The sequence below is a fragment of the Myodes glareolus genome, chromosome 2 (assembly GCF_982192425.1).
Source record: "Myodes glareolus chromosome 2, mMyoGla1.1, whole genome shotgun sequence".
NCBI classification, from domain to species: Eukaryota; Metazoa; Chordata; class Mammalia; order Rodentia; family Cricetidae; genus Myodes; species Myodes glareolus.
Window position 1 is genome coordinate 45,586,979 of NC_142027.1, and position 13,728 is coordinate 45,600,706.

The window sequence follows — 13,728 nt, forward strand, 5'->3', positions numbered from 1 at the left end:
GTTCAGCGCCCTTCCTGACAATACCCCAAGAATCCAGCCCCAGATTTAAGCTGAAAACCCACCAGCTTCCTGAGTGACTCTGCTCCTGCTTCTGACCTCCAGGGGGATCCTTTTCTTTGTGGATACTCCATCCTGTACAAAACTGACCTGAACCTTTCCCTACCTACCAAAAGTTTGCTGAGGAAACGGGAGATCTCCAGGCTCAGCTTGACCACATTCTCCACAGCAAAGAGGTAGTTGCCTGTAGAGCCGTAAACCCAGTCCACTGCAATCACGTTGGCATCTGTGGCCCGCAGGAGGGTTCTAATAAACTTGTCAATCCAAGAAGGCTTTGTTCCTAATGCCCTAGACAGCAATCAAAATACAAAGAAACATTGCTGGTCAACCTGATTGATAGCCATTGATAGAAACTCAAATTAGTCCCCAAACTAGAGAAGTCAAGACTAAGGACAGCCAGTCACACGGTGCCTTGAGCAGAAGGGTGACATCATTCAGTATATGTGGAACTTTGATGCAAATTATCTGAAAGTGTCTCTTGTTCCAGGTAAGAATGCAGAACGCAGGGCAGACTCCAGCCACACCTGTCTTCAGTCTGCCCCTGTGCTCAGCTCTGCAGAGTCTGCATTGCTCTGTCTCTGTACTGTTCGAGGGAGAGCTCTACACCTTAGAGTGCAGACGTGGAGCCTTAGCTTAAATTAAAATTCTCATTTTAAATGCTAGGTTCTTTCCTCGAGGAGGCTTGTCATTCATCCACATGCCCTTCCATCCATTCACAACACATTTATTGAGTACCTGTGGGGCTAAGGGTATGCTGGGTGATTTCCAAGCTATAAAGACCAGTCCCTGTCTGTCTAGAACCTATAGTTTAAGACTTCTCTAGAAAGATAATGATAGAAAATTTTCAGAAAGCTCTCCTAACAGGGTCGAAAGGCCTTCCAGCTGCTGTTGTGGGACACTGTCAGCATGCTCATGAGGAGACAGGACTTCAGATGGGCATGCACTTTGGAAAGTAATCGCCGAGGCTTGAGAGCAGAGCTGTGTGATGAATGTTCTGGTTCCATCAGCCGTCCCGGGCAAGAGGCACAGACTCTGCCTGGGGTGGTGGCTGAATGTAAAACTTGCTTAAAGAAACAACTGTGGAAAGAGTGGAGAGTGACAGCTAAGGGCAGATGTGGCGAGAGAGGCCAGATGTGAGGAAGAGGGGGCATCTCTTCAATGGGCACCCCAACTCTACATGCCCCGCAGTCTCTTCTTCTCTTTCTTCTCGGAAACTTTCTCTATTTTCATGTCTTGTCAGTGGGCTTTGGGGGAAGAGAAGTTTGAAGGAAGGGCTGTGACTGAATTGGACAGTAGGATACCAGAAACCGCAGAACTGTCGGGCTCCTGAGAAATGCTAACCCCCGGGCAGGATGGAAATAATACCATAAGCAAAAGTTTTTCTGTAAAATCATGGAAGAAAAGTGAAGAATAAAAGAGGAACTAAAACCTGGACAGAAAGTACCAGGCTGTTACCCTTGAGTGACTGCGTAAAGACTACAGCTTCGTTTTCCAAGATGAATCATGCTGTATAACCACACTTTGGGGGACAGCGGCACAGGTTTTTGCCCAAGAATCATGGAGACTATTGCTACACCTTTCTCTTCAATCCGGATGTGGAAACTGGAACGGCCTTCCCAGGGTCCTAAAGACTGGGTAGAGGCCGAATGATATGCTCACAGGAATGAGGCACACAGTGGGTACAGAGTTCACGTGAGTGATGGAACATGGGATGTGCAGTCCATCCATGCCTCCTCAGCCTCCCCACAATCTTCCCATGGCATTATGGTCTCTCTGGTTCTTGGCTGAGAAGATCCTGTTGGTTGCTTCGCTCTCACCTGAATCCATGAATAATTAGTTTGGTTCCCAGACTGACGTTAAACTCGGAGTTTTGGATGTCCCTACTTTCTTCTATGAGCTGCCCACAGCTGGGGTCCGGAGAGCTAAAGAGAAGAAACTGGACTTTGAGGTTGGTGCCTCGGAGGAGGCTGGCGTTCTGGAAGTCAGTGCACTTCGGCTGGGTGGTAGGAGATGTGTTCCCTGGAGGAAGCAAAGCAGAAAAACATTCAGAGTGTGGCCATCTCTTCTTAGGAGGACGATGTCCTCGAAGGAAGAAAGGAACAGGAACTGTGAACACAGGGTGTGTTTTGAATCAGCTAGCTCAATGATGAATCACCTATCTGTCAAAAGTTGCATCAGTTCTGTAAGCAAAAATCTGTGCCTAAGTTTCACACCTCAGAGTGAAAGCCTTGAGGAGAATACGAATGCTCTTCAAAGAGAGCGCGCTAAAGAACATGGAGGAAGGGCTGTTGTGGGACTGAGTGAAGTGACCTGGGAAGTTAGCCTCGTCAACTTGACTGGATTTCGAATTTCCTAGGAAGCACACTTTCTGGGTGTGACTTTAAGGCATCTTCAGAGAGGATTAGGTGACGAGGGAAGCTCCACCCTGAATGTGAGTAACTCTATCCCACAAAACAGGATCCCAGACCAAATAATGAGGAGAAAAGTGGGGGGGGGGAGCCAGATGAGCAGCAGCGTTCATCTCTCTCTCCATCCTGACCGTGGATGCGGTGTAACTAGAGCCACGGTGTGACTGCCACCTCCTGCCCCACTGCTGTGCCTTCCCATCATCAAGCACTGTATCCTTTTTAAACCCTCAGATGAATCAAATCCTTCTTATCTTAATTCTCCTCTGCCAGTCCTGTTCTCACAGTGAGGACAGAAGTAGCTAATACAAGCCCTGCCCCCAATCATACACCGAAGTCCTAACAGCACATGCCTCAGAATGGGGCCATGTTTAGCAAGGGGACTTTTACGATGATAATTAAATTACAATGAGACCTTAATAGAATATTGATAGTGTCGTTATAAAAAGAAATTTTGACAGGAACAGAGGAAAGATGACGGGAAACGGCACAGGAAAAGATCAGGGAAAGTGGGCTGGGATAAGGGCCCTGTGAACCCTAGAAAGAACCTGCCCTGTTGACACTGTAAAACCCTTCACAAGTCACGCCTACTTATAGCACTTTACAATGTACTCCTTAGATACAATATATATCAAACAAGCAAACAAAGGCAGCGTAAAGCTCTTTCCCAAAAGGACCATATGGCTTATATCATTAGAGCAGCCAATCCGTGTGTCTATCTATCTCTGTGAAGAGAAGCTGTGGTCCCTGGCCCCCAGCACTTCTAACAGGAACAGACTGGAGTAAGGCAAGATGCAGTCTCACCCAACATGCGGCACTGTGGCAGCTTCCGAGAGCTACTGCTATGGAACAAAGACCACAGACTTGTTCTCATGAAGACCTCTTCTTTAGATTCTGCCATGGTCAAATGCTATCAGAAGTAACTAGGACACACACAAAGAGTGTTTGTTTGTGGATCTTGGGAATCCAACCATAGAGAACCCTCATCCAGTATCACCACATGGCTGAGTCTGAGCCCCAGCCTCTGATCCTCAACCTCTGATCCCAACCCTTCCAAACAGCCAGATCCTCAGCACTCTTGGGATCAAGCACATTCTAAGTGTGGCGACCTCCTCAGTCTACGATTTGAGCTCCCACAGTAGATGAGAAATGTGTCTGTCTATTCTACTTCATCTGCCTTTTCCAGCCTTTGGCATTAATGAGCATTTCCTTTCCCTCCCTTCTCCTCATTCTGTTTGTTAGCAGTACTGAAGATTGATCCTAGAGTAATGTTAGGCAAGTACCCTACCACTGAGCCAGAGCCCTGGCCCTAACAGGTTTCTAAGACAGGATCTTCTTATAGGACTTCACATTGGCCTCAAATTCATGAGGTTCTTGCCTCAGCCTCCTGAATACTAGGATTATAGATGTGTGTCACCACATTTGGCAGGACTAAATCCTTTGAAAGAAACAAAGACTGGGAAGGTAGCTTGGTGCAGAACGCTTATACAATGCGTATGTTTGATCTGCAGCACTGAAAGAAGGGAGGCCTGGCGAGGTCCTAGCTATGTCCTGGAAGGGGTGCAGGACCTCAGAGTCTCCACTTAACTCTTTATATGCCTGACATTTTCCTCCCATTTATGCCTCTTCCATCCCAGCACTCCATTCAAAGAAGAGGACAACCCAGTGGGGCTGCTCGGTCTTGTCCTTGCACTTCCCAAACTAAATAATCTTGAGCTAAAGAACACTCACTGTTTTGAAAGTTAGTTGCATCAGGTATTTTGTCATAGAAATACAAAAACCAACTAATACAGCCAGCCCCCGAAATCACCAAAGGATCAACATCACTCAGAAAACAGCATCTAAATGAACATCAAACTTAGAGACCAATGACAAAAATGCATTTTAAAATACATGGGAAGTATAAAAACACCCCTAAACAGTGTTTATTTAATATGCCCGTTAAAGACTAATCATAATGGAAACTGAAGAATATCAAAAAACTGAATGGTGATTAGATAAACACAGGTTAAAATCTATATCTAGTAGCCCAATGCAGCCCTTACAGGGTCAACATGATAGACTGGGAGATCATTGTGCCAAGGCAACTTGAGTCCCCAAGTTAGTGAATAGAAACTCCATGCAACAGTGGAGAACTGGAAACCAAACTTAGGCCCAGCAACCGGAAGCAGCTCACTCACCTCTGACTAGGGACGGCACACCCATTTTAATTGATCAGATAGTTTCTTCACGCTGCTTGTCTTTTAAAACCTTCCTCTCAAGGCGCATGCCTTTAATCCCAGCATTGGGGAGGCAGAGGCAGGCAGAGCTCTGTGAGTTCAAAGCTTGCTTAGGTAAGTCAGTCCTTAAGGAAAGAATAACACAGCTACTCCAGGTATAGCGAAAGAAACAGGAAGGCCCCAGTTGTCATCAGAATAGCATATTCAGAATTCAGCCACCCCTCCCTACCTAGCTACTACTTTGGGCTGAGCCATGGCCATTTCTTGATTACTGCCCTAGCTTGTTGTTGCTGTTCCTGCCTACACTGCGGGTCCCTTGGGTCTACCTGCAGCACAGTGACCACTATAAGCTCCTCTGTGTAAAAGCCTATTCATTCAGAATAGAAGCTGATGTCCACAGATTGGGCTGCAGGGCTCTCAGGGATCTTGTCTAACCTCTTGAAAGCCATTCTCTGTAGAGGGCACAGAGTTGTTTGTGTACACAGACATGTACTAATGCAGTGGTTCTCAACCTGTGGGTCATGACCTCTTCAGTGGGACCTAACGACCCTTTCACGGGGATCACCTAAGACCATCAGAACACACAGATATTTGCATTATGATTCATAACAGTAGCAAAATTACAGTTATGAAGTAACAACAAACGTAATTCTATGGTTGGGGGTCACCATGGCATGAAGGGTCACAGCGTTAGGAAGGTTGAAAACCACTGCACTAAGGGAACCTGGAATGTTAAGCACATAGGGTTGTTCCCTCGAGGGGAAGAAATGCAAAACCCGTTGTTTCCCCCCAGAAGGCTGGAGCAGACACACTTTCTAGTCTGGTGACCTTTGTGCCGTCCGTGTGGCTGGAGACCCTCCTCCAGATTCTTTCTCTGCTTGTTTTTCTCAGTCAGTCTGTAGAGCCCATCTTTATGGAAGGTGTCCATGTGCTTTACAAAGAGTTTTGATGTGGTCACATCTGATCTGTGTCTAGCTTATTTTGTTCCTCGGAGGGATTTAGTATGCTTTGTGTGCTTCTGGGATCGAGTTAGTCATCCATCACGGGAATAGTCATCCCCGGGTTGTGCTGTGTTTAAATAAGCCTAAAATAAATCGCTCGGAGTCACTGCCTGGCTACTGAGGAGTGTTGTGCCAAGCTGCCTTTAGTCTCCTATGGCTTGTCTCTCAACTGACAGTGAAGGTCATAGGGACCCTTGCCACCAGCACCCAATGTGTGGGGCTCAACCCTAGAAGATAAGACAGTTTTTTCTTTAAATAGAAGCAGAGAGTAGGAGTTCAGGCCTCTCAGCCAAGGAGTCATGACCCTAAGTGATAGAGTGAACTAGCAAGGGTTCTTCTCAGTCGTTTGAGGCCAAGCATTTTACATAATTATTGAGCTGTCTGTTAAGATCCAGGGGAAAAAAATAAATCTCAAACAACAGCTCTGCAACTTTGTACAAATGACTGTACAGTCCAGTTCTGTGCTTCCGGAACAAGGAGCCCCTTATGTTGACAAATGGAAAGACATAGGAGCTAATATAAAAAGAGCCCACGAAAAGGGCTTCCTGTCCTTCTTTTGCAGTCTAGACTGAAATAATGTATTGGTTGAACCCTCTTCAGGATGACCACAAGAGGAGGATCATCAGGACATCTCATCAGGGGACTACTGCTTCTACATTCAAAGAGACCAATTTAGACAGGTTGCCTCCCCTTTCAAACATGCCGTATTTATATGCATTTACAACAAATATTCATACTCACCAATCCAGTTCAGGAATTCAGTATATACTCCCTTACTTTAAGAGACTAGTCATAGAAGATGAGGGGCGTAACTGACGGGAAAATGAGTGGACTAAACCCCTATGGAGACAGCTCTTACAATGCCTGGGATTTGAAACCCTCGAAACCCAAAGTTCATCAACATTGCCATTTGCTTTCGAGTTCTTAGAGAATCGCAGAAAACTGGTCTCTGGCCAATGGCATACACGCTCCATTTACTGTGGGAAAATTTAAACAGGGATATTGTTCCTCCTTGGGACTATAAGCAAGTATGTAGAAGTTCCTCCGTCCCGGGAGAATACTTGATGTGGAAATCACAATAATATGCCGAGTACAGTGACATGCAGGAGGAAGCCTTAGCAATAGCATCCCTATAATTCGGACATGCTTTAGGGAGTGCAGCGATACAGTGACTCTCCGGTACAGGGAAGTGTTTCTGCCCAGTGTTTTGACCAAGTATGCCTTTGTGCACTGTGAGCCTGGAAAACTACTGTTCGTGGAGAAACGGCACCTTCTCTAGCCGTTTTAAAACAACAGGTTAATGGCCTTTGGCCTGAGTTTCTTGCTCTCATGAAGAGAGCCGTACAACAGAAAGCAGCTAAGGGTGAAGTCACAAATATCCTGATCTGATAGCTTATGTTTGTTGGAGCTGCCAAAGAGAGTCAAGATGAGGTCACAAGACGGTTTTTCTAATTGGGTACAGCCACTGAAGATATGGGGAGCTTATCTCATCTCATGTTGGAACAGTCAGTACAGCAGCTATTCAAAAAAAAAAAATCTAGTATTGGGGCCTTTGCCTTCGCCCACGATAGAAAGTGAAAACATTGGACAAGACATGACAATTCAAACTTGACAAGGATGGTAAGCCCTTAAACTCCCAAAGGAGCAACATCCAGCCCCAAAATCAAGGGGGAGATTGACCCAGACAACCAAAAATAAATCAGACTTGAAGCAGTATCCAGTTACTTAGGAGGAACAACAGCATCTACTGTCATGGGATTTAATCCCTTACCATTATGGACAAGGTAGTTATTGGCAGATGGATATCCTTTGTTGACCATATACATGGAGAACTATCTCTTTAGAGCCATTCTAGACACTAGGGCAGATCATTTCGTTACTAGTCAGGAAAAATGCCCCCCCCCCACCCTGCACTGGCCAAGGTCTAGAGGCTAGTCTTTACAAGCTGTAGGAGGCCAAGAGGATTCTGTAAAAAGTACTAACATGTTATATTGGACTGACAAAGATTCTCCTTCTGGCACTGTGCAGCCTTGGGACTTTCCTGCAGTGTGTGGGGAAGAGACATGGTACAACAAATGCCAGCAGTATTATCATTGCAACTAATGAATCATCTGACAATTACAATATATGAACACCTAAGCCCCTCCCATCGGAGTCATTGGCCAAAGGCCATCTAGACAGCCTTTAAAACAACAAAGGGTCTCTGATGACCCGGTATGGATTGTCCCTTCACAGGGAAAATGAAAACAGACTCAATGTCCAGCACAGGAAAATTCAGCTAGGACATACAGAAGCTTCCGTCAGCCCTTGGGATCCTCTGTGCCTCTATGTTTCCCTTTATCTTATCTTGCATACTCCGTTCCAGCCAGAACTCGCCTTGGTTCCCCCTCCTGTCAGACGCTCTTGATGCGGGCTGTCTTCTCTTTCTGGAATGTTCTGCTAGGCATGTGCATGGTTAATTCCCTCTGCCTGCTCCATTAAGCCTGCCTGTCAGATGCCATTTTCTCTCCTCCTCTGTATCTCCTCCAAGTTCCCTCAATCTCTCTTACCCTGATCTCCTTGCTTGTGAAGAGACCATCACTTTCTAATATACTCTGCACTTTTTGTTGGACTTGTTTATTGATTATTTCCCTATGTTAGAATAGACTTTGGGTGTTTTGTTTTTTTTCAAGACAGGATTTCTCTGCGCAACACTGGCTGTTCTGGAACTCACTCTGTAGATCAGGCTGGTCTCAAACTCAGAGGTCCACCTGCCTCTGCCTCCAAAATACTGGCAGTGCCACCACCCCCACTAGAATAGATTTTCAAGCAAGGCCAGGCTTTTTATCCATTCTCTTCACTCTCCTGCTTAGCCTAGCACCTGTCACACACAAGACCCTCCAAGAACTGGTTCTCTGAAAAGAATAATAAACCAGATGTACTTTTGATAAGGCAGGGTAATAGAAAAGGAGGAAATTGCAGGTAAACAATATCAAGAACAGAAAAGGGAAATCAATACAGACACAACTAATTCTTTCCAAACCGTAAAAGGACATATTTTTACTCAGCCAGAAACTGAAGCTATAAATTTTTCTAAAAATGAATACTTTCTTAGAAAACCATAGCTTACCAAAACTTAGTCAAGAAAGAAAAAGCAAGCAAACAAACACAGAGTATTCTTAAAAACCTATAACATGTCGGAATTGAAATGTAGCTTTCAAGTCATTGGTCATAAAACCCTAACATGCCAGACAGACTTACAGAGGGCTTTTACCAACCCTAAATTCCTCAATTTCACATATTAGTCCAGAGAACAGCAAATGGGAGACAGAACACAAACTCTTTCTATGAGAATAATCAAATTATTAAATCTAGATAAAATACCAGTAAATCAAAATCCATCAAGGATACTGAGAACAAAGGGCGCAGAAGTATGTCATGTTTGCTGGGCAGGGGTGGAGCACACCTTTAATCTAAGCATTTGGGGGTCAGAAGCAGGCGGATCTCTGGGAATGTGAGGCCAGCCTGGCCTACAGAGCAAGTTCCAGGACAGTTAGACAGAGAAAGCATGCCTCAAAAAACCAAAAACTAAACCAAAACAGAAACTCCTCCCTCCAAAAAAAAAAAAACAACAAAAACCCAACACCTAATAACACACACACATATATTCACACACCATGGCCAACCAGGGTTTAATATAAGAAATAAAATAAGAAAATTTGTAATAGTAACATATTTTTTGCAGTATTTGTAATATTTGTAATGTAAAAATAATATATTCATCTCAATAGATGTGACTTCATGTAAAACTGAGAACCAATCAGTTCTTGTGGGTGTGGTGGCATATGTCTATAGTCCTGGGACTCAGGAGTCTGAGGCAGGAAGATCTTAAATTCTAGACTAACTTAAATTACACACAGAGACCCTGTCAGCCGAAAATAGAGAAGGTTGTCTGTCTTGTTGCTTTTGTTAAATATTTTACTGGAGGTCCTAATGCTTGCCAATGAAACAAAAAATGGGATAAATTAGAGTTTGACAAGGGAGAAAGGGGAAATGCCATTATTTAAAGATGATAAAACAGTTGATCATGGACTGGAGAGATAGCTTAGAGGTTAAGAGCATGCACTGCCTTTCCTGAGAACCTGACTTTGGTTCCCAGCACCCAGGTTAGATGATTCATCATCACCTGTAACTCCAGCTCCAGGGAATCTGATGCCCTCTCCTGGCCTCTGTGGGCTCCTGAACTCACGTCCATATGTCCTCTCTCTGTCTCTCTCTGTCTCTCTGTCTCTGTCTCTGTCTCTGTCTCTGTCTCTCTCTCTCTCTCTCTCTCTCTCTCTCTCTCTCTCACACACACACACACACACACACACACACAATTTCCTTTAATTCTTAAAAACTGTTAGTCACTTAAGAGTATAAGACATGGCTCAGTGAGCCATGCTCCAATGTTCTCCATGCACCCAGACATTTCTTAAACCAAACATCAAGGACAGGAGAACACTTAAAGAGAAAGACACAGTCCTTGCTGCCAGAACCTAGCAGACATTATTCATCAATTGCATTTGTCATTTGGGCTTTTCCATTTCTTTTTTGAGGTATGCATATAATTTTTCTTCTTTTAGTTTGCTTGTGTGTAGATTAGATTACTACATTGTCTGCTGTTTAAAATACCAATCTCTTTATGGCTGGCCAGATGGCTTAGCAGGTAAAGGTGCTTACTGCATAAGTCTGGTAATCTGAGTTCAATTTCTAAATCCAAAGGTAAAAAGTCAAGTGAGAAGTCCAGCTCCAAAGGCGCACTCTGGTCTCCACATGCAAGCCTCTCCCACACATCACATACACAGTAGCAACAAAAATAAAAATGAAATTATAATTTAAAATCCCTTTATTCCTTGGGCTAACCTCTATCTGACCATGACGTGGTCTTTGTTCTTTTGTTGCTGTTGTTTCAATTTCCAATTAGTTTCCTTCTATATACCTTCTTATTGTTGTGCCTATTTTTATTCTGAAACATTTTCTGGCTTCATTTTTTTTCCCACTCTTTGTATTTTCAGTTTTAATTTTCCAATTGGGTTTTTTTCTATATACATTTTTATCATTGTGCCTATTTCTATTTTGTAACATTTTTATTTTCTTTTGTTTAACTCTTTGTATTAGCAGTATATTGACTTTAAGGTATCTTGCAAGAATTTTTAGAAGTTTGTCTCATCTGAAAATGAGAAGAGCAATCATGGAAATAAAAAAGAATCAGCACTGTGTGTCTAGCACAGAAGTAGAAGCTTTTAAAATGTTAATGTGTAGGTGCTATGTGTGTAGTTTCAAGGTAAATGTGTGCTTAGCATGTGCAAAGCCCTAGCTTAATTCCTAGTGCCAGTGAGTGTGTGTGTGTGTGTGCGTGCGCGCGCACACACACACACACACACACACACACCGGAGGCTGTAGCTCAATGATAGAACGCTTCCTGGAATATGTGAAACCCTGGGTTCAATATGCAGCACCACCAAATACTAAACACAAAACAAAACAAAAGGGGGAGTCTCTAACACTTACCTTGTCGTGGCTCTCTGAAAGAAGGCAAGGCCACCTCAGCAGTAACACATGGACTTAGGAGGCAAAAGTAGGACGAGCAAAGCAAGTTCAAGGCTATTATGGTCTACATACATAGCAAGTTACATGCCAGTCAGGGTTCGTAATGAGACCTTGTCTCAAAATACACATGAAAGAGAAACCTCAGTGAGACAACGAGAGGAAAATATTCATCAGGTAATTATTAGAACTAAAGAAACTTAGTTCCTCAAATCAAAAATTCTCAGAGTGAGGAACAAGGGTTAAAGAAGTCTACACTAGACACCAATTCAGCAATATCTAAATAATACAATAAGCCAGAATATTAGTGAGAACAGCGGTGAGGTTTTCTCTATTCCAGGAGGAGCTATAACATGAGCCAATTGCTTTGGAGAAGAACTCGGTGGTCAAGGCAGAGGGCCTGAGTCCTCTGAGTCGCACTCACTCAGAGTTCAAATTTCAGATATCAGTTTCAAATGGTTTGCACTGTAGCAACGTGCATGACAGAGAAAACTCCAGGGAGAAATGAAGCAAAACTGTGTTAGTATATCACCTAATAACCTGAAATGTGAGGTCAAAGAGGAGGATCCGAAGTAAAAAGAAGTTCACACTGCTTCTTTTGTTTGGATGGTTAGAAAGTTGGCAATGTTTTTAAAATGAATTTTCTTATATTCTTCAGTTATTTCATACTTTTCTTATATCCTAATTTTAAAAAAATCAAAAAGTAAATGGAAGGAAGCATTGGAAAGCCAAAAAGTTTAAACACTATGTCTCTATATATGCTATAGGTAGTATTTTCCCAACTACTTAATAGTAGTTTTACATAAATTTTATGTATTTTCTGACTTTTGTCCTGAGTCTCTATCCCTTTTCTAAAAAAAAATTATTTGCTTTTATTTATGTGTATGTGTGAGCACTTATATGTATGTCTGTGTAGCACATGCATGCCAGGAATTCAAAAAGTCAAGAAAATATTGCTAGATGCCCCGGAACTGGAGCTACAGGCAGTTGTGAACCCCCATGTAGGTGCTGAGAACTCACCCAGTCCTTCGTGAGAGCAGCAAGTACTTGTAACCACTAAGCCATCCCTCTAGCCTCTTCTATTACCTAAAAAATTGATTCAAAACAGTGCAAAAGGGGGTGCTGGAGGTAGTATATAGTCTACCAATATAGAAAATCCCTGCACAGCCCTAAAAAAAATAAAATTAAAAATCTTAAACGTTTCTTTACATATACCCTCTCCCCAGAAGTAACTTCCGTGCACATTTTGTTAGCGTGTTTCTGCCTTCAGAGAAAAACTAAATATGATCAGGAATAGATTGCATATATTTATATATTCATTTGGTATTGGTCTTGTAATGGAAAATACCTAGAATTTAACCAAAGAGGGGAAAAATCTATTCTGCAAACTTAAAAGCACTAGGCCTCGAAGAATATGTCAATCAACCCAGAGCACAAGACTCTTCAGAGAAAAGAGAAGTGGTTGATGGGAGGAAAGACCTTAGAAGCCATCCCAGGACAGTCTTCTGTAAGAAGAAATGGGAGGTGGTAAGGAGTGTTCCAGGTAATGGAGTCCAGGTCCCCTGGGAAAAGAGAACTGAACCTCTACGTTCTCTGGTTCTGGCGTAGTTTTTCTCTGGGAGAATTAACTCCGACAACGCTGTCGGGCTTTGGGGGCCAAAAATTCCCTTTTAGCAGACCTGGTAATTCCTGATACACCAAGGGCTTTCTGAAGGCAAAGGGATCAGGAAGTCAACCATCCAGCCATTCAGCCAGAGCCAGTGTCTACCTCTCGTTCAGGGGGAAGGGACACGACTGTACCCAGGACCGTTCTCTAGCCACAGCATTTGTCCCTCTGAAGCTGGGAGAGACTTGGCTAGTACTGCACTGGTCACCTTCACTCCTGGAACGCAGAGTTCTAGACCTTGTCAAAGGGAACTTGGAACATTCACAGACCACAGACGTGGCAGGTGACAAGGGTGAAAGTCAAGTGGCCTAACTCCTTGGCTTGAGGGAGGACACTCTCCTTCCTCTTCATGTTCACACAGAGCTTCTCGGGTCAGGCACACAGCATACAACTCCCCCCTCCTCCCTCGCTGAACTCCAAGCTCGCTCTTTCGTACAGTCCACTCCCGCTCCAGCCCCCTCAGCTTTGGTTAGTGGAGTGTTTCAGGTCAAAACTGGGCTTCATGGCTGTTCCAGTCATCGACCTCTAAAGTCCACTGGAGTTTCTTCTTAGCCAAAATGAGGAGTTGTATTCAGTTCCAATAGGTGGGTGCATTCCTTCCAAAGCTCACCACCAGCCAGTTCTCAGGCGGAGTGGATCTCGGGAAGGCTCTGGGAACCTTGCTGTTCGTCTAGCTATGGGAAATGGTCATGTCAGCATTCATGTGGATGCAGTGAGGCGGTGAGAGCCCGAGACTGGAAGACTCTTGTCCAAGAGAGGAGCAGGGCTTGGCAGATAGACGGATTATAGTACGTGTCAAGGCCAGGATAGC

General features: G+C 43.9%; 1 protein-coding gene across 3 annotated transcripts in view; it reads right to left on the reverse strand.

Annotated features, from left to right (window-relative positions):
• The window catches only part of Pla1a (phospholipase A1 member A), a 37,805-nt gene that overhangs the window by 19,967 nt on the left and 4,110 nt on the right, over positions 1-13,728 (reverse strand). For all 3 annotated transcript variants that reach the window (XM_048422747.3, XM_048422748.3, XM_048422749.3), the window contains exons 2-3: positions 1,875-2,076; positions 168-345 (exon numbers count right to left, since the gene is read on the reverse strand). In XM_048422747.3, coding sequence (XP_048278704.1) covers positions 168-345; positions 1,875-2,076 — 380 coding nt within the window. The remainder of the gene's footprint in view (positions 1-167; positions 346-1,874; positions 2,077-13,728) is intronic.